General features: G+C 45.5%; 1 protein-coding gene across 1 annotated transcript in view; it reads right to left on the bottom strand.

Moving 5' to 3' along the window:
* Window positions 1-518: 518 nt before the first annotated feature.
* Window positions 519-24,729, bottom strand: part of LOC120811897 (uncharacterized) — a 37,123-nt gene continuing 12,912 nt past the window's right edge. Inside the window, exons 11-18 of the mRNA XM_078095805.1 lie at window positions 20,359-20,443; window positions 18,139-18,250; window positions 9,798-9,907; window positions 9,562-9,636; window positions 8,634-8,727; window positions 8,493-8,533; window positions 4,649-4,757; window positions 519-1,601 (exon numbers count right to left, since the gene is read on the bottom strand). Of these exons, the coding sequence (XP_077951931.1) occupies window positions 1,260-1,601; window positions 4,649-4,757; window positions 8,493-8,533; window positions 8,634-8,727; window positions 9,562-9,636; window positions 9,798-9,907; window positions 18,139-18,250; window positions 20,359-20,443 (968 nt within the window). The 3' untranslated portion in view covers window positions 519-1,259. The remainder of the gene's footprint in view (window positions 1,602-4,648; window positions 4,758-8,492; window positions 8,534-8,633; window positions 8,728-9,561; window positions 9,637-9,797; window positions 9,908-18,138; window positions 18,251-20,358; window positions 20,444-24,729) is intronic.

The raw sequence follows: 24,729 nt of genomic DNA, 5'->3' as shown, positions 1-24,729 counted from the left end.
CTGACCGTCTACACAACAGCTATGTGTGAACAAAAAACAATGAAAGATTAAAAAAAGAAAAGAAAAGGGAGACTGGAAAGCAGGTGGGGGAGTGTGGGGCAGGTATAGGGGGGAGACAACAAGAGACAATGGCAAGATGAGGAAGCCAATTGTGGTCTGAGACCTGCTTTCCCCAGAATTCTCATTATCACAGTATAATAGCGCTGCTTCTGTTATAGTTCAAATATTTGCATGCTTGTGTGCAAAGGTGCTCTTGTTCAGCCGCCGTGAACGTCTGAAAGGAGCCGAGAGTCACGCGCAGATGCTCGTGGAAAGCCGGCAGATCAATACATGTGCGAGTGTCTCCCCGGCTTCAAACGCACATTGAAGATCATTTATTTAATGGTTCTTGCTGGTTACCAATACTTCAGCATCCTTTCAGAAGTAAATCATCAGCTGTGAAAAAGGACTGGCAGCGCTAGCCTGTTATTGTAAGCGCGGATGGACGAATGAAAGGAAAAAAAACGTTGAGCAATGTGTTACCAGTAACAAATGTATCGGTTTTTATTTCCCCGTCCATACAACACGAGGGGTGGGGGGGGGGGGGGGGGGGGGGGGCAGCAACAGAGAGGAATCAATAAGTGGTTTTTTAGTATAAAGCAAAATACCAAACATCTAATAAACTCAATCACACACTCATCCACAGGCACTCGAGGATACTGAGGACACGTCGCCCCCCCATTCGTCCGACGCGACTCTCTGTGTAAGACACATTCATCAACAACCTGTTCTTTTTAGTTCATTTGATTATACGTTGAAGATTCTGACAGTTCTGATGACCTCTAACCCTTTACTTCAAGTAAGTGCAGACAAGTGACATCTTGGTCTTTAGAGTTTTGTGATCATTTCGTGAAGACGGGCTGCCGCTCTTCAGAGCATTACAGCATTTTGAGGATGCATACATTTTTGATGTTAAGTGTCAGAATCTATTTAAACATAATATATATATATATATATATATATATATATATATATATATATATATATATATATATATATTCTTGGAATAAATTCTCCTTCTCCTTCTGGCCCAGCAGTAGAAATATCCTGAGTGGATATTACATGATTTGAGGGAATTCCATCGTTCGCCGGTTCTGGAGCCCCCTTCAGGCCAAAAAGCACCCTGGGAGTCGGCTTGGACCTGCAGGACATTAACCTCGCACTGACTTCGCTCCCTGGCGAGGAGGTGGAGGCCAACGAGTCATGACGGGTCAAAGTCTTCAGTGTTGCTTCGTCTGTTCAGATCCCCGCTCGTCCTCCCGGGCCGAGCACTTTTCCCAGTGAGGCGTTGGGCCTGACCCCCCCCCCTGACTCACCTGTCCCAACAGCGAGGCTCTGTCCACGCCTGGGGGGTGGGGGGGGGGGGGGGGGGAGGCGGTGGGACGAGAACAAGGCGGGCGCAGAGAGGAGAGCCGGGTGAGCACCGGGGGACAGGGGGAGGTGGACGATGGAGCTCTGCTGGAAGGTGGAGGAGGAGGAAGAGGAGGCAGCAGTCTGCGCACGGACCGCTCGTCCTCCAGCTGCCTGCGCAACCGCTTATTCTCCCCGCTGAGAGAGTTCAACTGGAAAGAGAGAGAAAGAGACGTTTGGGGGGGGGGGACGCATGCACAGCAGAAGACATGTGGGGACAATGAGTGTAAGAACGGTTTCCGAAAAAATGAAAATAAACATTCAGTCGTGTGACGGAGGAACAGCGTGAGGGCGACATTTACCGGTGGAATCGGAAGGAAGTTTAAACATCACTTGTTTAGTTAAATCAGCTGAATTACAAAAGTTAATTGGAAGTTACCAATAAAAATCAAACCTCAAAAGTCAACAGCTATCAAGTTGATGAAGTAGCTGACATCTCATTATGTGCTTAATTCATCTTTCACAGCTACTTTCATGCCTGTTGAAACAGAAATGCGAGTGGGAAATTGCCGGGGGGTTCTGAGGAGAGCATTGACTTCACAGTTTGAGATGGTTGCAAGTCGGAGTCGCGCGACGGTGTAAATTTCTACATGAAAACAACCAATTTGAGCGATCATTAGAGGTCGATTTGACACAAAATCATCCGTGACACAAAACAAACCGCACACCGTCAGAACATGATTGGGCTCCCTGAAACACAATTACAGAGGAGCTAAATTGAGGGTGTTTTGTATTTTGACGGGGACATTGGAGTAAAAGCAGCGAGCAGTGGGAGAGTCAAAAAACGGGTCTTTAAAATGCAGAAACTAGAACAAAAAAGACGTAAAATAAGAAAGAAAGTATTGAGAGACGGAACACAAAGGGAAAGGACAACCGCATCTGTTTTGTAGTCTGTGTGTGTGTCTGTGCGAATGTTGTAGTCCAAGAATGATGTCACATGTCTGGCCGTGTGTGTGTGTGTGTGCGTGCAAATGCATATTTGTGTGAAGGAGGGAGAGGAAAACACACCGGATGGTTTCGCTAACATTACGCGTCCAGACACACACAGACACACACGCAGACACACACACTATAAATCTGAGCAAACGTATTACATCTCATGACTAGAAAAGGGCTGAACGCTGCAAGAGTCCAAACTACCCGGAGACACTTGACGAGTGTTTACCATCTTCAACACGTCTTTCCCAAAGAAATAGGATTCATAGATGAAAAACACTGAGGTTGACATTTATAATTAAATGTTTATTCAAGGGACCCGGTTTCATTTTCCTCCTCTTTGGTTGCTCTGGATGCTTTTCTAATTGCAAAGGAGGGGGGGGGGGATTAAAAATCACAGCCTGTCTCTTCAACCTTCACATGGTGCGGCGAACTGGTGGGCACACGTTTGAATGAAAAGAGTGGTGTGTAAGTGGGGGAGACGCGAGGACACGAGGGCCGAGTGTGTGTTTGCCGGCGTATTTTAATACAAATTATGACAATTACTGAGCTAGAACTGATGAATAGAGACAGCAAAGTTCTTCTCTGTGTCAAAAAGGTTTCCATTTTTTGTTTTTTTGGGCCCCGTTGGCATAAGATGATGAACTTTGAAATATTGAGTCATATACACAGTCAAAAATACTCAGTCACTCTCTACAGCTGCTTGTGGTGGAAGGTGTTCGGAAATATTACCGATATTATCACTCCCCTTTTCATCTCCAACAACATCAGCAGGCTGGACATTAGCTGATGCTAAAGAACAATACAGCGCCAGCTGGCTTATAGATAATCAGGCCTACAATCTACCGCCCGTCTTCCCTCTGACGTCCACCTGCCCCCCCCACATGTGATGGAAAATCACTTAACTTTACTCAAATCAAATTTTGTGTGACATTTCAATAGTTGAAATTGCGTGAAATTCGTTTTGACAGTCGGATGTAAATCACACGCGTGCGTGCGTGTGTGTGTGTGTTGCATGGACGCCGTTAACACGCCGCCCCCGGGCGGACGGGAATGCGACGGCACTAAACCAGTTTTTGGACCGTGAGCGAGTGAGAAGAGACACGGGCCCGATTCACAACCCGGAGCCTTTCACACACACTCACACACACACACACACACACACACACACTCACACACACTCACACACACTCACACCGAGGCTTCTTCACGGAGATCTGTATCCGGTGGCGAGTGTGAGTTTGTCCAGTGGAGAGTGAAGCGAGTGGCCTCACTGTGTGTGTGTGTGTGTGTGTGTGTGCGCGTAGGATGCCCACGTTGGATCGATGTGTGTAATGATTCACGCTAGAGATTAAGAGGCGCCATTACACACCTGACCTGTTAAACAACACTTCTCTCCCCATCTCTGTCGGCCTCTTCCTCTGCTCCACCCGTCTTTGCCATACACACACACACACACACACACACACACACACACACACACGCACGTACGCACGCGCACACACACACACACACACACACACACACACACACACACACACACACAGCACTGTTTGCTTTTCATAGAAGAAGAAAAAAAAAAAAGAAAGCCCACCGCATTAAAACTTCTACAAGTGCTATCTTTTGTCGTGTCTCGTCAATCAGCGGGCCGTTCGGCAGACTAACAAAAGGCGGGTGAGCCGCTCCCCGGGCCTTGAGGTTTTTGGAGAACTGAGGGGGCTGAGGAGTACTTTTGATTTGTCTCTCCTTTGGTGATTTGTTGACTCTTCTGAAGTTCAACGCAGTAAAAAAATAAAATAAAATAATGTCAAGCTCTTTCCCTCAGAATATTCCTCTGTGTTTTTTCCCCCCACATTGTTTTATCGCAGCGGGCCATTTCCCTGCGCTGTCACCGAGAGATCAGCGCGCCTTTATTGATATACATCCCTCTCTCGGTTTCATGAAAGGGAAATCATTTACCAGTTGAAGAAACGTCACTGGCTTTTCCCCAATACCATTTGTCCCCCCCATTGCACACGCTGCACATCCGCCCCCCCCCCACCACCCCCCCTGCAGACTTTTCACTTTTATCGTAGGAAGAGGAAATGGATTGTCTGTGTGTGCGTGTGTGTGATTGAAGTTGGACGTATGAAAGCTTCCTCTTCCTCTGTGCGAGCTCAACAGCAGGTGGGCTGCGGTGTGGGGGTGTGTGTTTGTATCTGCCGGGTAAAAGGACTGTCAGGACCCGGTGTGTGTGTGTGTGTGTGTGTGTGTGTTCTCTTACTTGTTGATTTAGCATTCTGATGGCCTCCAGGTTGCTTCGAAGTCTAGTCTGCATGTCCTGGATTTTGCTGAGGTTTAGAGCCACAGCCGCACAGCTCTGCTTTTCCATGCTGTAACACAAGTGTGTATGCACGCACACAAACACATACTAAATATTCACTTAGGCCCCTTTGCAATGAATACTTCTTACGTTTAAGGAAACAGAAAAATATACTTTACTTTCCAGCTGCTTCTTGAAAGTGGCTTGTATGTATTTTACAAAAAAAATGCGCACTACGTGCAACTCCTCTTGTCGTGGTCAACTTCTAAACGTTCAATGAACCGCAGACGAGAAAAAATGTTCTAATCAAATCAACTGTCCTCAAAATCTGGGGCACGAAGAAGTTGGCGTACAACATCTTCATTAAAAGTTATTACTGAACTCAAAGATGGGTGAGCAAATGAGTTCATGAATTCATTAAATCATACATGAAAGCGCTTAGAAAACGGGAAGAAAAAAAAAAATGCAAAAAGAAAACAAAGGCAACCGCGGCCAGGGAACATTAAGAGTACAAGAAGCCATTTAAGATTTTAACTGTTTATTAAAAACGTTTTGGGGAACGACAAACAAATGCTGGGGTCTGCCATCTTCAGGCCTGACTAAGGAACGTCTATTAAATTAACGACGGTGGATAATGGCGCCGTGTGCGGGCTGAACATCGAGCTGCCCCCGCTTTACGCTCTTTCCTTCATGCCCCAGCGAACCTGTCCAGTTAGCATTCGGGAAAACCTTCTAAATACTTTATTGAAGACGTCTTAGCCCATTAAAGCACCACTGTACCTCCCTAATGTTAATTTTCTTGTAAAAGAGCACGCTGGGCTTTTCGATCAGAGCAGCGGATGGAAAGACGGTCCCGCTTTGCTCCGGTCGAGAGGACGGGAACGCTCATCCAAACGCAAATAAATGCCATTATTGTTCCTGTGGATGTGGGTGAGCTGAGACACACACACACACACACACACACACAAACTTGTGTCCCCTATTAACGATAACTTAAAACATTGAAGATCTGCGGAGACACTTGAGGGAGATGCTTATATGTGAACTGACATTTTTTTGTCTAAAAAGTTTATGAGATCCGTTAGTGGAAGAATCTCGATCCCCTGTGTTCGTAACCGTCGACCAGGAGACAATTACAACACAAACAGCCGCCACGGTAACTACGCTGCGTCAAAGCGCCGTCCCTTCCCTCTACTGGGATTCTACCTCGGGTTTCCTAGCGAATATGACGCGACCTTGAGGTGCGGCAGCTTTGAAAATCATGAAGAAGAAACACAAAACCTGTTATAATGGAGGACTTGAAGAAGATATACTACATATTAGTTGTTCTTTTCATCAATCAATGTTTGACTAAAACACCGCTCGCTGTTTCAGTCAAATATTAATGATGAAAAAAGTCTTCATAATAATTCATTAATTCATACATGCATAATTCATCCGCCAGCTGTCAGGACATACTCATTAACCAACAAGCTAATCAAGCTTGGACAATTTAAGCGTTCTTTTTTTACAAGATAGCCAATTTCCTAAAAATTTAATTCATAAAATGTAACATAATTGCAACTGACCCCTTCGAATCTTTTAATTTCACACCGTAATGACGGTACAAAAGAACATTAATAGGAAGAAACGCAGACATTTCCTTTGATCTTTTAAATTGTAAATGCCTTTTAGAGGAGGATTCTTCCATTGCTACGGCGACGGAAATGCAGGAGGCACAAAATCTGGAGCGCCGCGTCTGCACAGATTCTTCCCGTGATTTAAACGCTTTCCTAGATGCTAATGCGCTCTTCAGCGGCTCATGAACCCCCGCCGCCGCCGCCGAGACAACTGTGTGAGATTTATGCACCCGGTGTGTAAACACGTGTTCCTGTGCTTACACGCAAACATGGATGTGTGTAATTAGCGGCCTAACCCAATCAGTGTGTGTATAATTACAGTCATTAGTGTCAAAGCCAAGCTGCCATGCTCTCTAAACCAGGCAATAAACTACATGGACCCTTCGCCGCTCCGATCTCGCTCTCATCTTTCTTATTTACTGCTTTCATCACACATTTTATGCAAGACTTGAGTGGCTTCTCCCACAGCCTCCTTATCTCCTCTTTCTGTCACTTTGGCTCCCTGTGTTTGTACAAATCCGCCGCTGTGATCACTGGCTGCTGTTAATTGGAAGCACATTGTTAATGGTGCGACTGATGAAGCCCGATGCTTTATGAGCGCCCCCCCCCCCCCCCCCCCCTTCATGGGTTGTGTCAGACAGTCACAGCAAACAGCATCAATCTCTGCTGCTGCCACTTAGCGCATCTCACTGTGCCCTCTCGTTTTAATGTTTTCAGATATCATTTCACATCATTTGAGGTGAAATGTGAAGTATATTTTGACAGCAGATGATTAGATTGAATCTGCTTGCAATTGCATACATTAAACGTACCGCAGCCTCACAGCACACATGCTGCCGCGCGGCTAAACAACCTGTTCTCTCGTACCGCCTCAAATCACACACATCCAAATAAGACATATACAATTGACAAAGGACGATCAATAAAAACTCAACATTTCAACATCGGTTTCCATAAAGCATATTCTTGAAAGTGGGCTAAAGCTGCCACCTCAGTTCCTCGCCTCTCTGTTACAAACTGCCACCAGTCACAGGAAGCCGTGACACTCCGGCTGCTTTCCAACCGAAGGCCACGTAATCATAATAGATTTCTTTAATAAAGGCATATCTAATGACAACGCCTTCACGCCGCGTTGATTGCTGCCAGCGATAGTGACAGTGCAGAGACACTGAGGAAACCCCCTTTGCCACCAGTAATGAGATTTATACACTGAACGGCTGCCCTGCAAATATCATGACACGTCTGTTGCCTCATGGATGTCTGATTTTCATACATATGGCATATTGTTTAGGTGTGTGTGTGGGGCGGAGGGGGTGGGGGGTTACAATAATGAAATGAAATAAATTAGGAGTCCTCATAATAAAGAAAAGGGAAATACAAAAAAGAATGGATGGGGAGACACTATGGAAGAGGCTTTCATTCACTGTTTTTTATCTCATTCCGTGTTATTATATTCGCTCAATCAAAACCCCTCTTATGCACACATCTATATGAACTGCCTCGCTCGCCGCGTCCCCCCTCTCCCGCTCATTTGCAATTATGAGGGGAAAGACAAGGAAAAGCGATTCATCTTTCTGTCGCGGCCCCTTAATGATATCATTAAAATGACTGACAGCTTTGAATAGCGATGGAAACCCACCCCAGTCAAAACAAATCTGATCCGTTTTGGAAACAGAGCCGGGTGGTTCGTTAGGGGAGGGCGGGGGGGGGGGGGGGGGGGCATGTGTGTAAAGCGGGGTGAGGTGGGTGAGGGAGGTGTTAATGAGTTATACCTCGGGGGGGTCACACAGGGAGCATGGGGAGGAGCCCCCGCAGGCAGGTTGCCCCCACAAACACCCTCTACCTCACTTCCCCCCATAACACCCGATCCTGATCCGCGCCGCGTTGCTTTTAATTGCCTTAATGAACTTATCTTATCTTATCTATCAATATTTATCAAATATATCTTCTCTATTGATAAATGCTATTCCACAGCCGTGTGAGGAGGGGGGGGGGCAGGCAGGCAGGAGAGGGTGGGTCCTTGATTGGAACGTAATCACTGCTAAAGGCCCGGCATGAATAAAGTGTTCACACTTTGGTGTTTCATTCACAACGTGGCACTCCTGGTGTTATTAACATCGTCAGCTTTGTTTGGGCTGGATTGCGTGTGGCATGGCGGGCGAGGCGTTGGTTGGATGTGAACTTACGCTCTCCTGTCTTGCGGGACGCCCGGGTCCCGGGTCCAGGCCTGCGAACAAAGTACAAAAGGAAGATAAAAAACAAAAACAAATCTGTTGTTGCGATAGACTCTCTTTTGGTCTCTCCCCACTAGCTCATTGCTCGTTCACCTGGAAGCGCTCCGTGTCTCTCGTCTTCTCGTCCCCCACCTCTTTTAGTCGCGTTACCTCCGCTTTCAACGCGTCATTAGAACCTTGAAGGTGCCTGACGAAGCCCGGGAGACGCAGTGCCAGAGTTTACCCGCCGCGCGCACATAGAGAGACAGACACCCATTATCATCAAGAGACTCTTGTTAACACGGGAGACAACATATTCCAACCGCACAACGGCAATTTGTTTCTCTGCTTCCGGGAGAGCAGCTTGGACAATATCACACACACAAACACACATCACAATCTATAATGAAACGCTGTATATTTTTGCAGCCATTTATTTCTTACCCGTGTGGGTGTTTATTTCAGTAACTATTAAAACAAGTTGTAATTTGTTGTATTTATTGTACTATTATGTTTCGAATCAGAAGCATGAAACTGTTATTTAACTGGAGGAGAGGTAGAAATGTCATCTTTTATAATCGCCGCTGTGTGTGAGTAAGACTGAGTAAGCTCTGACTGTGCACAGCTTGTGTGTTTCTGGTGTAAAAAGACAGTTACCATTAAAACAGGTAACACACACACACACACACACACACACACACACACACACACACACACACTGTATCATGCAAACGCGAGCGTGAAAGAAGGAGACACACGCAGTTGTGGCGTTTCTAGGCGGGGCGGCGGGGGGGGGGCACCACAGGGGGAGGGACGACAGAAGACAGCTGGACCGCTTTGATCTCTGGAAAGAGGAATATGTCACGCCCACACCAGTGTGTGTGTGTGTGTGTGAGAGAGAGAGAGTCATGGTGACGCAGATAGGCAGCATGGCGGTCAGGTTGCGAGAATGTCCACCACAAACTACCCTGCCGGTGGGAACGGTGACCAGGTTGCAGGTGAAGCGGTTCGCTCTGCTGTAGCGTAGACAGGAAATACTCACGCTTTCTCTTCAGTGAGGATGAGCAGCACCTTGTTCTGGGCCTCCGTCCGGCCACTGAGGCTCTCGTTGGAAGCTCTGACGGGGGGAGGAAGACTTTTGTCACGTCACTGTTACCTATTGTGAAGCTAAACCAGCTACGGCGTTTTATAAGGACATAAACATGGTGCATCGAGTTTTAGGAATACAAATGAATTAGGAAGAAAAAAGAAACATTGCGGGGCTCCTTTTGGTCTTACTTTTGTTTAGCAATCCAACAGTTGACATTAGTCACGACCAACTGGCTCTCATGGCGCAGGTTTGCCTTCTCAGACCGCGTCTCCTCCAGCTCCGCCAGCAGTGTGTCCACCTACAATTCACAGTCAAACATTCCCAATCACAACAACGGTCATTAGGTATCAGCGGGAACTGGAACGTTCCCTCCATCTTTGCTTCAATGCGCTTTTAATTTCACAGTGAATATTCACTTCGAACACTGGCTTTCCAGGTTTGGGTTTAGGTCTCTCTCTACTCACACCAATGGTGTAAAATTAACAAAGGAAATTGGGTCTCTAATAGATGGTCGCAATGACAAGGGGAAAATACATTTCCAAAATAGGGCCTAATAACAACACAAGAAAGAAAACAGGTAAATGGAGAATAATGGGGGATGAAAGAGATGGCATTTGCACACGCAGGTGTAAATAAGAGGGTTAGGTATTAAGCAGGTGTAAGAAGGACAAATGGAGGGACGGGTGGGAGGGGGAGGGGGCAGAAGCAGACTAAAGATGAGATTGGAGTAAAAGGGGCGGGTGAGGGGTGAAAGCAGGGATGGGGTGGCGATGGCCAAACTGCTGACTTTTTCATTCAGCTTATCAGTCAAGACCTTTCCATGCCTAAACTCTTGGGACCCTGGCACATTACCCTTATCGCCATGGAAACACCTTGATATACCATACTATTTCCCCACAAATACATGGGAAAACATGAAAAAAAAAAAGTTTCCAATATGTTGGCCATGATTTAGGGATCCAGAAATGTCACATGATTAACCCAAAATGTCAAAAATATTAAACGCTGAGAGAGGCGAATCACGTACTGTGTGCGTCTGTTGAATCCCATACGTATATTTCTTTACCGATGTTTATCTTGACAACCCGACAGAGTTAAATGTAACTCTGAGAAAATAAGACAGCTGATCCTATAGATGCCGAGCTGAAAAATATTGCATGCAGGCAAATTCAAAGAGATTATCACAAACAATTCTCCCCCATTTCACCAAATGGATTCAGTGAAACTGGACACGGAGCAAAGAGTGGACAACCGTTGAGATGTCTAATAAAACAGAGTTGCATTGTCTGAAGTGTTCATAAACTTTGGGGATTGTGTCAATATGTACGGTGAGTTACTATAAACTAAAAAGTGGCTTCAGGAGCCGACCGTAAATTAAAAATAACTGCTAAATGAGCCAATGCTGTTCTAGATTTCTGATCCATGATAAATATGTTGGCTAAAAGGACGCGTTGCAGGGATGGAGAAATCGATTGCATGCTTAACGTTAAATGTCCTGCAATTCCAAGCTAGTATGTGGACGCCATGTCGCCGAGGTGTGTTCTGAAGAGGTGGCCTTCAGTAAAGCCTGCTGGTATTCAAAAGAAAAAAACAGAAAGATTGAGTTCTTGGGAAACCTCCCATATGTCAAATGAATGTCCATTGTCAAACCGCTTATCCTGCACGCAGGGTCGCGGGGGGGCTGGAGTCCATCCCAGCCATAGACAGGGTACACCCTGGATAGGTCGCCAGCCAATCGCAGGGCAACACAGAGACATACAACCATTCACACTCACATTCACACATCTACGGGCAATTTAAAGTCCCCAATTAACCTGATCCCCAGAGCATGTCTTTGGACTGTGGGAGGAAGCCGGAGAACCCGGAGAGAACCCACGCAGACACGGGGACACACACAGAAAGGCCACTGGGCGGAATCGAACCCAGGACCTTCTTGCTGTGAGGCAACAGTGCAAACCACCACGCCACCGTGCCGCCCTGTCAAATGAATGTGAGATAGTAAAAGGTGCAATTCAAGAAGAGAATGATCAACAATCTAAATTAATAAGATGCCTCATATGGGATATTTATTTTCTTAACATAAACATTAGAATTAAGTGTGATCATGTTAAGGAAGGGCTGCATTTTTTGACAGTCAAACAATGAGGAAAAACAGAGGTAGCGATGAAATGACACCAAGCAAATCATTCAATTTTAGTGCGTAAACACATTGCAGAAACGCGGTTTCATTACGGTTTTTCGGTCACACACAACATATATCATCATCTAAAATAAGTTGGTACGTTGACCTAAACCTCAGGATAAAACTCTAACAGTAATTACACAAACAGAAATATCAAAACCTCGCCTTTCAGAAACTGAAAACACCACAACGCATCTGCACCCGCGTACGCACACACACACACACACACACGCACACACACACAAGCTCACGCTGCTGGGATCCGTGCTGTAATGACGGTAATTACCTGTGGTTCTACATTAACATCTCCCTCCTGACCGTCCGATGGGCTCGGCTGGTGGAGGGATGTAAATGGCAGCACAAGTCTGATGTTGTGATTAGGACTAAATTACGCACCATCACTCTGTTTTCCACCGGTGTCAAGGGAGGCAGCGAAAGGGTGTGTGCGAAGGAGGGGGAGAGTGCGAGAGAGAGGTGGCAGCGGGACGGATATTTAGAGAAAAATGCACAAAAGGAGGCGCAATTGCGAGCAGGGGGAGGAGTGAAGCGGCATACCTGCTTAACATTTAGATTGGTTTTGTTGCGCAAATATTTTAGCAGATGATGGGGGGCTAAAAGGGGCAACAAAATGTATTTGGGACACACTAACCAAGCAGGGCGATACCACTGGTCCTTTCAGGTCTCTCCCAGAGAAAAAGAGTTTACTACTGCGGTGCTGGTGGAGGATGTGGGATCAGCTGCTGCAGCAGTATTTGTCATTTCGACGACAGAAGTCGTCCTGTCCAAAAGTTTCACCGACAAAAGAAATAATATGGACAATTCTTACTCTGAAGTTATACATCTGAATGAACTTTTATGGCGAAAGTGTATCTGCAGACCAATAAATACATTAAAAAAAAAATGATGGGAAGCAGTTAATGGGTTTTCCATCTTTTCTATTCTACGTTGAGTAGTGGACTGGTATCACCTTCCATATTAGCCGTGCAGGACAGAAGTGCATTTTCACTAAAACATAGCGGGCCGAGGTCGTGTGATGAACCAAAGTGAACTTTTCTCGTTAAAGAGAGGAACATAAAGATGATTTGAGATGATTTTTTTTTTTTTTAACTGACAGCCTGGCTGTTGCTTCCATCCTCATCAAACCTCCAGCGCTGAATACGAGCCATTACTCGGTCCCACTCAGCTCATCAGAGCACATCCTCTCATCAAATTAATGAACACATTTATTGTTAAACACGTTTTTATAAAACATTCATTCATTCTGTCTAATTAAAAGACCCAACAGGCCTGACATCACTTAAATATGCATACTTATCACTCACAGGCTCTGAATTAAAGATCCACAGGCGTGTGTGTGTGTGTGTGTGTGTGTGTGCGGGCGAGTACACTGTATATGTGTGCATGCGCTTGTACGGTGGCAGGAGAGAATGAGGCTCCCTAAGCAGGTCTTCTCACTCTAGGCTTAATGGTGATAATCATGGCGTGACCCAACATTAAGACCATGTGCGCGAATGTTTGTGTGTGTCCCACTCTCCCTAATGGTGACGATGATGACATATTCTCCATTAGACTAGTCAGTGGGCCACAGCAGATCTAGCATATTAATGACGCTGATGATGGCTTCTTTAATTACCTTCGTCTGCCGCTGCATGGCCTCGCTCCTCTCACAGATCTTTTTTATCACAAACTTCCCTACGCATGCCGCTGGGTTGTTTGTCAACGGCCGCCTGCATCGGAGCATGAAAACAACTTCAATTTTCAGCATTGGTGAAAGATTCTCACCCACCAGCCGGGTGGAGTCCAGCTGTCCACCCCACGGTATTGTAAAATATTGAAGAAACTCAGGCTTCGTTTTTTGGTGTGCAGACTGTAATCTGTTCATTTGCACGTATTCAGTCGTCTATTTTTATTCAAGTTTCTGATTTCAATCACAAAGTTTCCTTTGGATTTATTTATTAACGATTGTCTTCAATTCCGTCGTAAGATTTCTTCTACACTCTGACATTGAAAAATAATGTGTCAGCCGAGGTTGTTCTTGGTAATATTCAGAAATTATTCGCACCTAGAAACTTCATTCTGCATTAGTGAGTTCTTGAGGTTGCAAGATAACTGGAGAAAAGATGCAAACGGTGTTGCAGCATCCAGGACTGCTACACGTCTTAGAATAAAAAGATGTAAACAATGTTAGGGATTCCCATTTAGCAGACCGCCCCATGTTTAGTCGTCCGGGTGACCGTCATGCTACAGTGCTGAGCTGACCGGCAGCAGCACAAAAGAACAATTTTAGAGTTTTATTGTTGCTGTTTATTGTTTATGAGCTGATGCAGCAAGAGTTTGGAAAAACGCTACCAGTTGCTTTGTTATTCTTTCTGCCCCTTAATACAATGTTGGAAAATAAAATAATAGAGAGGTGAGAGGCATTTATTTATTATTTTCCACTACATGATTGATTTGTAGGAAACAATTTCTGCACACACAACTGCCAGGGCCGATCTCTTGGCCAAGGCCTTCCGTTCAGTCTTTACAGTGAAGGAGACTGTGCTTGGTTATCATGCTATTCACATGTTCTCTTGCAGGGCAGCCTTTATATAACAAGTGGGACATGACATCTACTAAACCAAATATCAATTAACACCATTGCTGCTGTGGCAAAATGATTTAAAGAAAAACAAAACCTACTTTCGTGGGTTTTCATTTTCATATTAATAATCCTATCAATTCAAGCTTTATTCTTTGGTTTTGAGGATGGCTCTGTATAAAGTCGTCCTTCGTGATATTAAAAGGCTCTTTTAGAATTTGTGAAGAGGATTGAGGTGAGACGATCAAATGTTAGCCTTGAGTAATTACAATATCAGCAATCCTACTTATTTTTATTATCTAGAAGCTGTTGGATCAGTGGCATGTGTACTTTGTTAAGACTCATTTTCACACAAGTCAAATGCAAGTATGCAAAAAGTGAAGAGTCTCAACTTTGACTAAGTGAAAGAACTGAGAGAACAAAAAGGTTTCACTTATACTACTTTCTTTTCTATAAACCCATCGATAAAACTAAAATAAACGTAAGAGATGTTTGTTCAGTGGTTGGATTGGATTTTAACAATTGAAGGGAGGTTTGACACTAGACAAATATTAATGAAATGTAACTTCCCATCAGATCTAAAATGTGCATTATCTGTTCTGTGCATTTAGAAATGTTTTTGCTGGAGCAGAACTCGGGACGAGTGATAAGTGAATGTCCATCGGCAAAGATGGAAACCACTTTTAAATATCTACGCATCTACTGAACACGTTTTTCTCTTCCCCACCTTTTGCTAAAAGGACACCATTGTGTCTTGCGTGGCCCTCGCAAACTCCCGCGTGGAGCAACTTTGAGTTTGGAGAACGGCCGTGTGACAGCTGAGAGGGACACGAAAAGTTATGGAGTCCGCCCCGTCTGTTAGATGAATTACACACGAATGTGGCTTAATGAGCTGTGTTGGAGGGTGATGGGACACGTAGACACGCATGCACACGCACGTCGCACAAATACAAAGGCCTCTCCGTGGTTAAATAGTCAGACAATTGGAGCACTTCTCTTTATTCATCAACTAAACAAATGAGCTTCATTTGTCTGTCCTCATTCCCGTGTGTGTGTGTGTGTGTGTGTGTGTGTGTGTGTGTGTACGTGTGAAGCAGAGTGTGTATTTGTGTGAAAACGGTGATGTAGTCAGGGTCATTTTGAGCTAATTAAGGCGGTCTTGGGGCTTCCATCAGGTATAATGAGTCAGATCAACGACCAGATGAGAACAATCCACAGACCAACTCTCTCTACCATCAAGAAAATGAAAATGCCGAAGACTCACGGCTGCAAAGTTTCCCCCACACGGCCACATTTTGAATAAAACATCGTGTCTGTGATTGACACCTGCAAGTGTGTCAAAGGCGATTAGGTAGACTGCAACCTTTGGGGAGCTGAATCAGTGTCCATCAGCGACGGAGCGCCGAAGAAAAACGGAGGAAAAATAGATCGAATTACATCCCGCACTGTCGAACCCCCGCGTGCAGAATAAAGCGGCTTCTTGTGGTACCGTGTGGCCCGCCCGAGTGTACTTAAGCAGCGACCGGGCTCATTTCTCTGATCGCCAGGCCGACTGGGAATGATTAGAAGCTCCTGTCTAATTGTATTTCTATGTTACGAGATCAAGAGTTCTAAAAAGTTCATGGGAATGAAAACATTCTCATAAACTTTTGGTATCTGTAAACTTCCCTACAAATGCTCATTAAAGCTGTTTGAAATCGTTTACTCCATGCTAAGAGGAGTTGAGGTAAACACACTAATGACTGTGATTGTGTGTGTGTGTGAGAGAGAGAAGGAGAAAGAAAGATAGTCTGTGTGTGTCAGAGAGCGAGAGGAGATGATCTGATCAGTCACAAACACGCCTCATGTTTACCACCATCTGAACTGGACTCATGCAGAGGGACGGGATCAAGTGAAGTCAGCGTGTGTGCGTGTGTGTGTGTGTGTGTGTGTTTGTCCCTCCCCGTGCATGCTGAGCGGCACACACGCAAGCACCACATTTACAGGCAAATAGCATGCAAATCCTTTTCTTCATATCAGAAAAAGAACACTGAACACACCTGGTAAACACAAACAGTACATTGATACAAAGACACACACACGCACACACGCACAGAGCTATGTGAGGATCAGCTACTGTGCACTGAGGCAATTTGTAATATAGATTTCCTCTATAGGCCACTGTAGTGTACCATTTACCATTTCAAACCCTTTGATTTTTTTCACTGGTGGATAATTCATCTTCTGCTGGTCAATAGCAGAGATTGAGACCTAATGAAGGAGTCACAGGCGGACGGGAGGGACATCACACACACTGGTGTTTAAACACAGTTTGGAGTCAAATTCATGGAAAAGCCCATTGGATGATGAAAAACGGGGGAAAACGGAAAAGAACGCAAAGGAGAAGTGTGAGGGGATTATCAACGAGTGAGACAGCAGACCAGACACATATCAAAGACATGCAGATACTCGCAAACACACACACACACACACACACACACACACACACACACACACACGCGCGCACTCGTCAAGATTTTACAACAAGTGTGGAAATAAACATCCCCCAAAAAACAACAACACGCGAGCAGTGTGCAGATCTCAGCCTGTTGCGTCTCCATCTTCCCTCCCAAACAACAAAGGGATGAAACTCACTCAATTATCCCTTCTGGCAGCCTTACACTCAAGATGGTGGCCAAGATTGAAAAAAAAAAAAGAAACAGGAAGATATTCATGTCGTATTGTGAATAACTTCAGGTTAATGGAATTAATTACCGCGCATGCTGCGGTTCAAAACGGGTGTCAGTTTTTGAACCACCCCCTTGTGGCGTGACGGTGATTCACAATTCGAGCATGCGGCCCTATATGAGGCTGAAGGGTCCGTATACGGGGTTTTCTGCAGACACACAGGCACACAAACAAAGGGCGTAAGCCCCAACTGAACCCTGGGCCTTCACTTGTTGTCGAACCCCACTAATGCTGAGAGAGAAAAAAACAAAACAGACGAGCCACGCAAGGGCGGAGTGAAGGAAGGAGTGAGGGAACAAAGGGGAAAAAGTAGGGAGGACGGGGCGAGTGAAGAGAGGGACGGAGGACGGGAGGAAAAACAAAGAAACAGAGGGATGAAAAAGAAAAAGGTGAAAGTATTGGAACGAAATGCAAAATCAAGATCCGAGGGAGCGCGGCTGTGCACAGGAGCTCAGGACGGAATTCAAAGTTTGTCCAATCTAAATGAACATCAGCTCCCCGTCCTGGCGTTACCCTTGATTATCCATTCTGCCTTTGTACGGCGGCGGCTCAGCTCTGACAACTGCTCTCCCCGGAGACGCCCTCCCCCTTCGCTCCCAGCCAGAACATTAAGGGAATATCAGGGAATATTACACCCAGGAATTAACGCTCCAAATCACCTTGCCAGGTTTAGGTCCCGCATACACCCCCCTCCTTCTCTTGGACAAGATAATCCGGGCTCTAGCGTGGGATATATGCCACTAATCATCAAAAAAGTGAGGGGGGGGGGGGAGAGGAGAAGACCTTGGAGGCCTCAGGAGGAGAACATTTGCGTATTAGTGTACCTGTTTATGTAGTACAGTAGAGCCGCCTTATAAAAAAGGGGTTGGGTCACCTCAAAAGATCAATACGCCACCGGCCAGAAGGATTAGACGATTACGTGTAAGTGGCGTTAAGTGGTCAAATCGGTGTCACCTCACCTGCGCTGCGCTCCGAGCCGATTTCCAACGGAAGGTTTAGAATCATTCGCGCCGGCTTCGTTGCGAAGGCGTGGTTCATTTACCTGCTCCCGGGCTTCCCGTTTCTCCCGCTCCGCCTGGAGTTTGTGATCGACAGCCTGCTGAAGATTCCTCCGGAGCGCCGCCACTTCTGTCTCCGGCCACCCGCCCCGTGACCTGCACACGCCAACCACAACTAAATGGAGCACTACACTAGGATTTGGTTAATAGCATGAATCTGTCGTTCAAATACTTTCACGTTCATTGTTACAATAAACCGTCCTGAAGACAAACGCATTTAAAGTATTTAATCCAATATGAAGTTTGTTGAATGTCAAGATCCCGTGGGTGCAAGTTTTAGGATGCCTGTGTGTGTGTGTGTGTGTGTGTGTGTGTGTGTGTGTGTGTGTGTGTGTGTGTGTGGCAGCCGAGCTAAGGGAATGTGAAGTGGATCAATATGAGGGGGTCTATTCCTGCCACGCAACTCTGCCTCTGTGTGTATGCGAGTCGGTTAGTGTCCGCAAGTGTGTGTGTACACGTGTGCGAGCAACTTTGTGCGTGCCAGCTGCCCCGGCTCCAGCGAGATCAATACGACAAATGATTACCATTTCCACAAACCTCCCTCCACAGCCGCGCTTCGGCCGCCGTGTGAGCCTCAGCAACCCCGCCAACCTTGTCCACACACACACACACACGCACGCACGCACGCACGCACGCACACACACACACACACACGCAGGCACCAAAACAAACTTGACCCGAGCCTCTAAGAGCAAATGAATATGAATATTTACATTATTTTAGCTTTTAGAGGCAAAGGGGACAGTGAACTAAAGATAGAATACTATAGATTTTAGAACTCAAGAACTCAATAAATAATGCAGTTTAATGGTTATCCATCTCAATACATGTTTTTTATAATTTTTTTGTTAATAATTTAGCATTATTATATATGGGTACTATAGCCTATTGTAGTATAATTGATAAACCTGCTTTCTGCGTTCATTTATTACTTCATTTATATAGCTTTCAAACTGTTGAACTCTAGGGAAAAGAGCGGCAATAAAATAATATTTGTTGCCAATACATTTTTGTTATCAATCAATTAATAAGCAAATGAGTGGGTTTTATTTTTGTACTTGGAAAGAAAAATAAGTGCTGTATTCATTGCGAAATTAGCAGTTTTAAGGCGATACCCAGCAAAAGCATGTGCACTTTAATGAATTCTCTTTTTTAAATCATTAAAATATACATCTATTTACATTCTAAAATGTCAGTACATTATAGGTGACTCGCGTGTCTGTGGCTAAATGGTCAGATTAATTTGCTACGCGTTTCATAGAGTAACTCAGTGGTAGTAAAAGCTCAGGAAGAACGGAGAGAAAATGCCTGATAGATTGGCCCACGGGGGGAGGGGGGGGGGGGGACGATAGGATGAAGAGGCAAAGGGAAGGAAGAGAGGAGGCATCCTGTGGAGAAAGGAGGGGATTTCCCACAGCACAGATGGAAGCCATTAGTATGGTGTTGTTGCTTAAAAATCTTTCATGTCTTTGCAGTTATTAGATAATACTGGGTTGAACGGTAAACAGCATGATTCTGTAAATGGATATAATATGCAGACACTGGGATTGTTTTACCGTTCACTACCTAAATTGGTTTAAATAAAATGTAATAATTCAGAATGTCGCCATTCAAATTGTGGGCTCAAGATGAAAATGTTCCATGGTTCAACTAAACATTTAAAATTCCCACAGTTCTCGCCGCTGCAGTGAGGTCGCGGCGCTCAGCCGCAGCCACGGCCGCAAATATGTGCGCACAAACAGACGCACACAAACACACTCTCTGCTGGGTGATACGCGCTTGCTGATGTCATCACCGCGGCTCCGGTGACACGGCGCGGTCAAGCGGGGGGGGTCTCGCCTCTGAACTTTGAACTCTACGACCCTAACAGCTGCTCACCCACCACCGAGTCCCATCAACACACATTTTGACATTTGTTAAGATTCACTTCTGGAGCAGAACTTTTTTTTTTTCCCCGCTGAGATCTCTCTTTTAGAAACAACACAAAGTTAGGCATTGTGCTTTGAAGACTCTTTTCAAAATGTGTGTGTGTGTCTAGAGCTTAGGGCTGTTCTGTCCGACACATGTTCACTTTGTGAAGCCTACTGTACGCCGCCTGCATAAAAGCTAAATGTTTTTGATTACTGACTTTTTACTCAGGGGACCATGGGAAACGGGATGAGAGAGGGAAGCTTCTGTCCCTCTCTGCCGCTCTCCGTTCGTACCTTATTTTCTCCTCCGCTAGCTTTCCCTCATTCAGCCGCCCCTGCATCCGCCTCGCCTCCTCTGCACGGGTTGCCAACTCCTCCGCTGAGCAGGGGGGAGGGGGAGGTGGGGGCGGGGGTGGGTAGTGGGGGGGGGGGGAGACAGGGGCGGAAAAGTGTGAGATACAGAGAGCAACTGTTCACTTCAAACGCTGTTGGGTTAAGATTCGCTAAGAGGCCGCGTGAGAGGAAATATGTCCATTCTGACTGAGATATCACATTGTTGGTTCAATGTGTTTTCTAATTCAGTTCAAGAAAGAAATACATAACAAAAACAAAAAAAAATGGTAAATTCATATTCATACACAGAGTGCGTTCTCCGACAGGCCGAGGATTAAAGAACGTTTTACAGAAATTGATTTAATTTCAAGTTTCAGACTGAAAAAAAATCGGAGGCCGCGAGCCGCCTTTTCAAAGCGAGAAGCAAACCCTTCCGCGGGAGAAGCGCCGGACGCCTCTCGGAGGCGACGCGGCGGCCCTTCTGTTGAGACAGACGCACAAAAAGAAAAAAGAAGAAGAGCAGCGCTCTCCCCGACTTTGTCAATAGATGGCACTCTTTACCTTGAGCACGCCACTCGAGCCGCTGACCGCATCCCTTCAATCACGTTCCCTTTCCAGCCGTCCCCTCCGTCGACATCAACTAAAAAACCCCGCCGTCCCACACTTAGTAATTTAGCACATTGAGTGGTTCCTTGCTTACGCGCGGGGCCTTTTTAGTTTGAATTTAAAATTTGGGCTTTGCACCCCCCTCTCCCCCTCTCTCTCCCCCTTTTTCTTTTTGTTCTGTATCCTGTTTTGTGAGTCAATGTTTCTTTGCAGCTCTTAAAAACCTTTTCACTACATTCAGTATTCATTGAATATAACATAAACTGTCAGCCATCGGTGGTCAAGGCTGGTGAATATTGAGGAGGTATGTGCGCCGAATATGTAGCGGTGCGCTCCTGACTGTGTGTTTGTGTGTGTGTTGAATATTTACAGGACGGACCTTGACTTTTTGGTGTGCATGTGCGGGTGAGTGTGTGAAATAGAAACAGAGAAATGCTCAGTGTGTTGCTGTGATGCTTTTAGGGCCACACTGTGATGGTAGTGGTGGGACAGACTGAAGAGAGGGGGGGGGGGGGGGGGGGGGGCTAAAACCAATACCGGTATGAAGGAAAAGCAGAAAGGAAAATCTACATTTAATAAAGCCATGATTCATTCATGGCTTTGCTGTATCCAAACTGTTTAAACTGAAGCCCCAGGAAAATTGAAGCCGCAACTGGAATGCTAAATATTTAACGAAGCAAAAGCTCTTTTATTTGCGTGTGCCTCTACCGTGGCTATTTGGCTAAATCTCAAGGTGAAGGTTTGTTATGAATCTCAATAATCGATAAAGCAGAGATGTGAAAACTGGAGTCGGCCTTAGTTTTGAGGTGACCTCAGTGACGCGTCCCACCAGGGGAGGCCACAGAGAGAGCAATTAGCTGCACCGACGTGCACCCGAACACACACCCCAAAAATTACGAGAAAAGGACAGACCGAGCTGCATAGGAACACGAGAACACGCCGAGGTAGAAAGCAGTAAACAAACAGACACACACTAGGAGTTTACTTTGGACCAGGTGGGCTGTGTGGTATATTTAGCTTAGTTTGATGACCACATGCAGCCAACGTTTTCCACATTAAAAGAGGAGCCGCAGAGGAGTGTGGATTTCTCAACAATCAATTCTTCTTAATAGCTTAAAATAGATGCTGCATTTCCACACAATGGGACGACGCGGCTCTACGTAGCGCCCTTTTTCTTGGTTATACATGAACAAATGTTCTGTATATTCAGATTTTATTTTTATTTTTCAAAACCACCTCTATCGAAGATCCGAGTGAGCCGAGCCGTTGAAGATGACGGCAGACGGTTTAATGCTGCCATGGCGATCAGGTGGGCCCGATCTGCCCACACCGAGGAGGTACTATCAACATACTGCAGAGCCGAACCATGCGGCCGGAAACGAGACGCGAGATCTTGGGTCTCTTACTTTCTTGACCCTTTTATACCGGCTTCACCACGTGAGGTATGACATTAGTTCATAATCTAATCTCTCCTTCATGAAGCGCTTCAAAGCCGCCATACAGCATGGGTTCATAATCACAGATCTGCAGTCAGATTACCCCGCTTTCGTAGCTAACCTTTAACATGAGAGGGACGAGAACCCGGCTAACCCTGAATCAGTGGTTGCGGCTGGGCCGGGCCCTTCCTGGCCCTCATAAAAGCTTCATAAGGCTTCATAGGGGCTTCCTTTGGCTTTGTTGGGGGATTCGTAGCGGGCTGAGGTGCTCCCGAGAGACGTCCCAAAGCCTCCCAAGACTCACTCCCTCTCTTTCTGAAGTTTCATGGGCTTGCAACACTGCTTTTGGGTATAAGCCAAAAGGTGCACAGCCGCACACAGTCATGCACACAAATACAAGAAGAAGAAGGAGAAAAATCATATGCACACAACAGTGAGCACTAACAAAAGACAAAGAGCAACACACACCGGGGGAATCTTGAACCCAAAACACACACATGCACCCCAACACACTCCCCTCTTGCTCTCTCCCCTTCGCTTTATTTACAATCCTCTGGCAGCGGTACAAGGGCCCGGGGCTATAACACACGGCACCTAATGCTCAAACTGCCAGGTAATCTCATGTCTGACATCCCCCTTTGATAGAAACTGATCAATAGACTCTTGTAAAGGAGTCATTTTCTCTGATGTTTCTACCAACCACTTCTCTCTCTCTCTCTCTCTCTCTCTCTCTCTCACTCTCTTTCCCCCTTCTCCTTTATTAGCCATACATTTATAATTCATATTTCAGCGGGCCGAGTTTACTGTGAGACAAAAAGGGGGGGGGGTCTTCTTTGTGTAATAAAGAACAATGGTGGTGAAATGATGGGGAGAAATGCCGGTGTTTGCTGCTGGTTCCGGTGAACAACAGTTTTGGGGATCGATAGAGTGTGAAATGGGATTATAGCTAGTAATAGAGGTGAATTGGAGGAGAGAGGCATGTGCATGTGTGCGACCAGGGATCCAGATTGGATAGCAGCACACACACACACACACACACACACACACACACACACTCGCACGCAAACCCAGACACACAAACACAAAGGCAGACAATAATGATTTCGTCATCTTTAGGCAGATGCACATCAGCAGCACAGAGGGGTGGTAATATCACATTTCTGTTTTTGAGGAAGTGTGGAAATATGGATATTGTGTTTTTGTTTATGCTGTTATTTCATTTGTGGTCACAGGGCATTATATTTATTTCACATTACAGCCGACCTTATGATACATCTTATTTCAGATGTAAGATTACACCATCATCATATGTATTGTCTTGCTTGATTTCCCAAAAGCATTAACCATCCATTTACTGTAGATGATAAGACACACTGTTTTCTGTGAATTAGATTAATAACACAACTTTTCTATTTTTTTGTCTGAAGAAACGTCTTTCAAAAATCCCATAATGTAAATGCAATTGACTGCACGTATGCAAAGCAGCGGCGGGTCCTCGGCACGGTGGCGTTTGGTGTCATGTGATTTCCCTTTCGGGGTGACTACTTTGTGAGAAACAGTATCTAGTGAAGGTGCCGTCATGCAGGGAACGCATGCAGTCAGAGTGACGTTACATTTGACACATTCAGTCATGAGCCGGGTTTAAGGATTTTTTCCCTCTCATTTTTAATCACCCTCTTCTTTCCTGTCGCTGCGTCCACAGTCAGATTGAATCCAGCTGCCTTCTGCTGCTTCAATCTCATCCACATGACACTTCTCGGGTTCCCAACCCATCCCGCGTTCCTTTCGCCCAGTGGACATCCCCTCCAGCTGGCCACAGACACCTTTTAATATAATATCCATCCCAATCCAAATGACTTGCTATGTAAACGGCCAGTTAAACGTAGGAGCCACCAAACGTGTCACCCGTCTCACAGCACCAAAGTACCAAATATATAACACGTGTAAAAAAAATCAGTAATAATCAGTTGTAAAAATGTACTAAAGTACTAAAATGAAGCAATGAAGCAAGGTTACTGCTGTTTTTTCCTCATTCTTGTCTTTGCAGTCCGACAATCTGTATTCTAACCTGTTGTTTTTTCACAATCGCAGACCAGATCCACTGTTATCAAGAATCTCCACTCAAGATGTTGTTTTATGACAGAAAGCGCCTTAACAAAGGCTCCATGTTAATAATAAAAAAAAGGCCTTCTGTCTGCAACAGTTATTTCCAGTCTATTCTGCCTACTGCGATATCCAGGTAAACAATGCCCCCTTTGTTATAACAATGCACCTTTTCCCTTCTTAAGTC

This window comes from Gasterosteus aculeatus, chromosome 21 (assembly GCF_964276395.1).
Source record: "Gasterosteus aculeatus chromosome 21, fGasAcu3.hap1.1, whole genome shotgun sequence".
Lineage (NCBI taxonomy): Eukaryota > Metazoa > Chordata > Actinopteri > Perciformes > Gasterosteidae > Gasterosteus > Gasterosteus aculeatus.
This window is presented reverse-complemented; position numbering and strand designations above follow the sequence as displayed.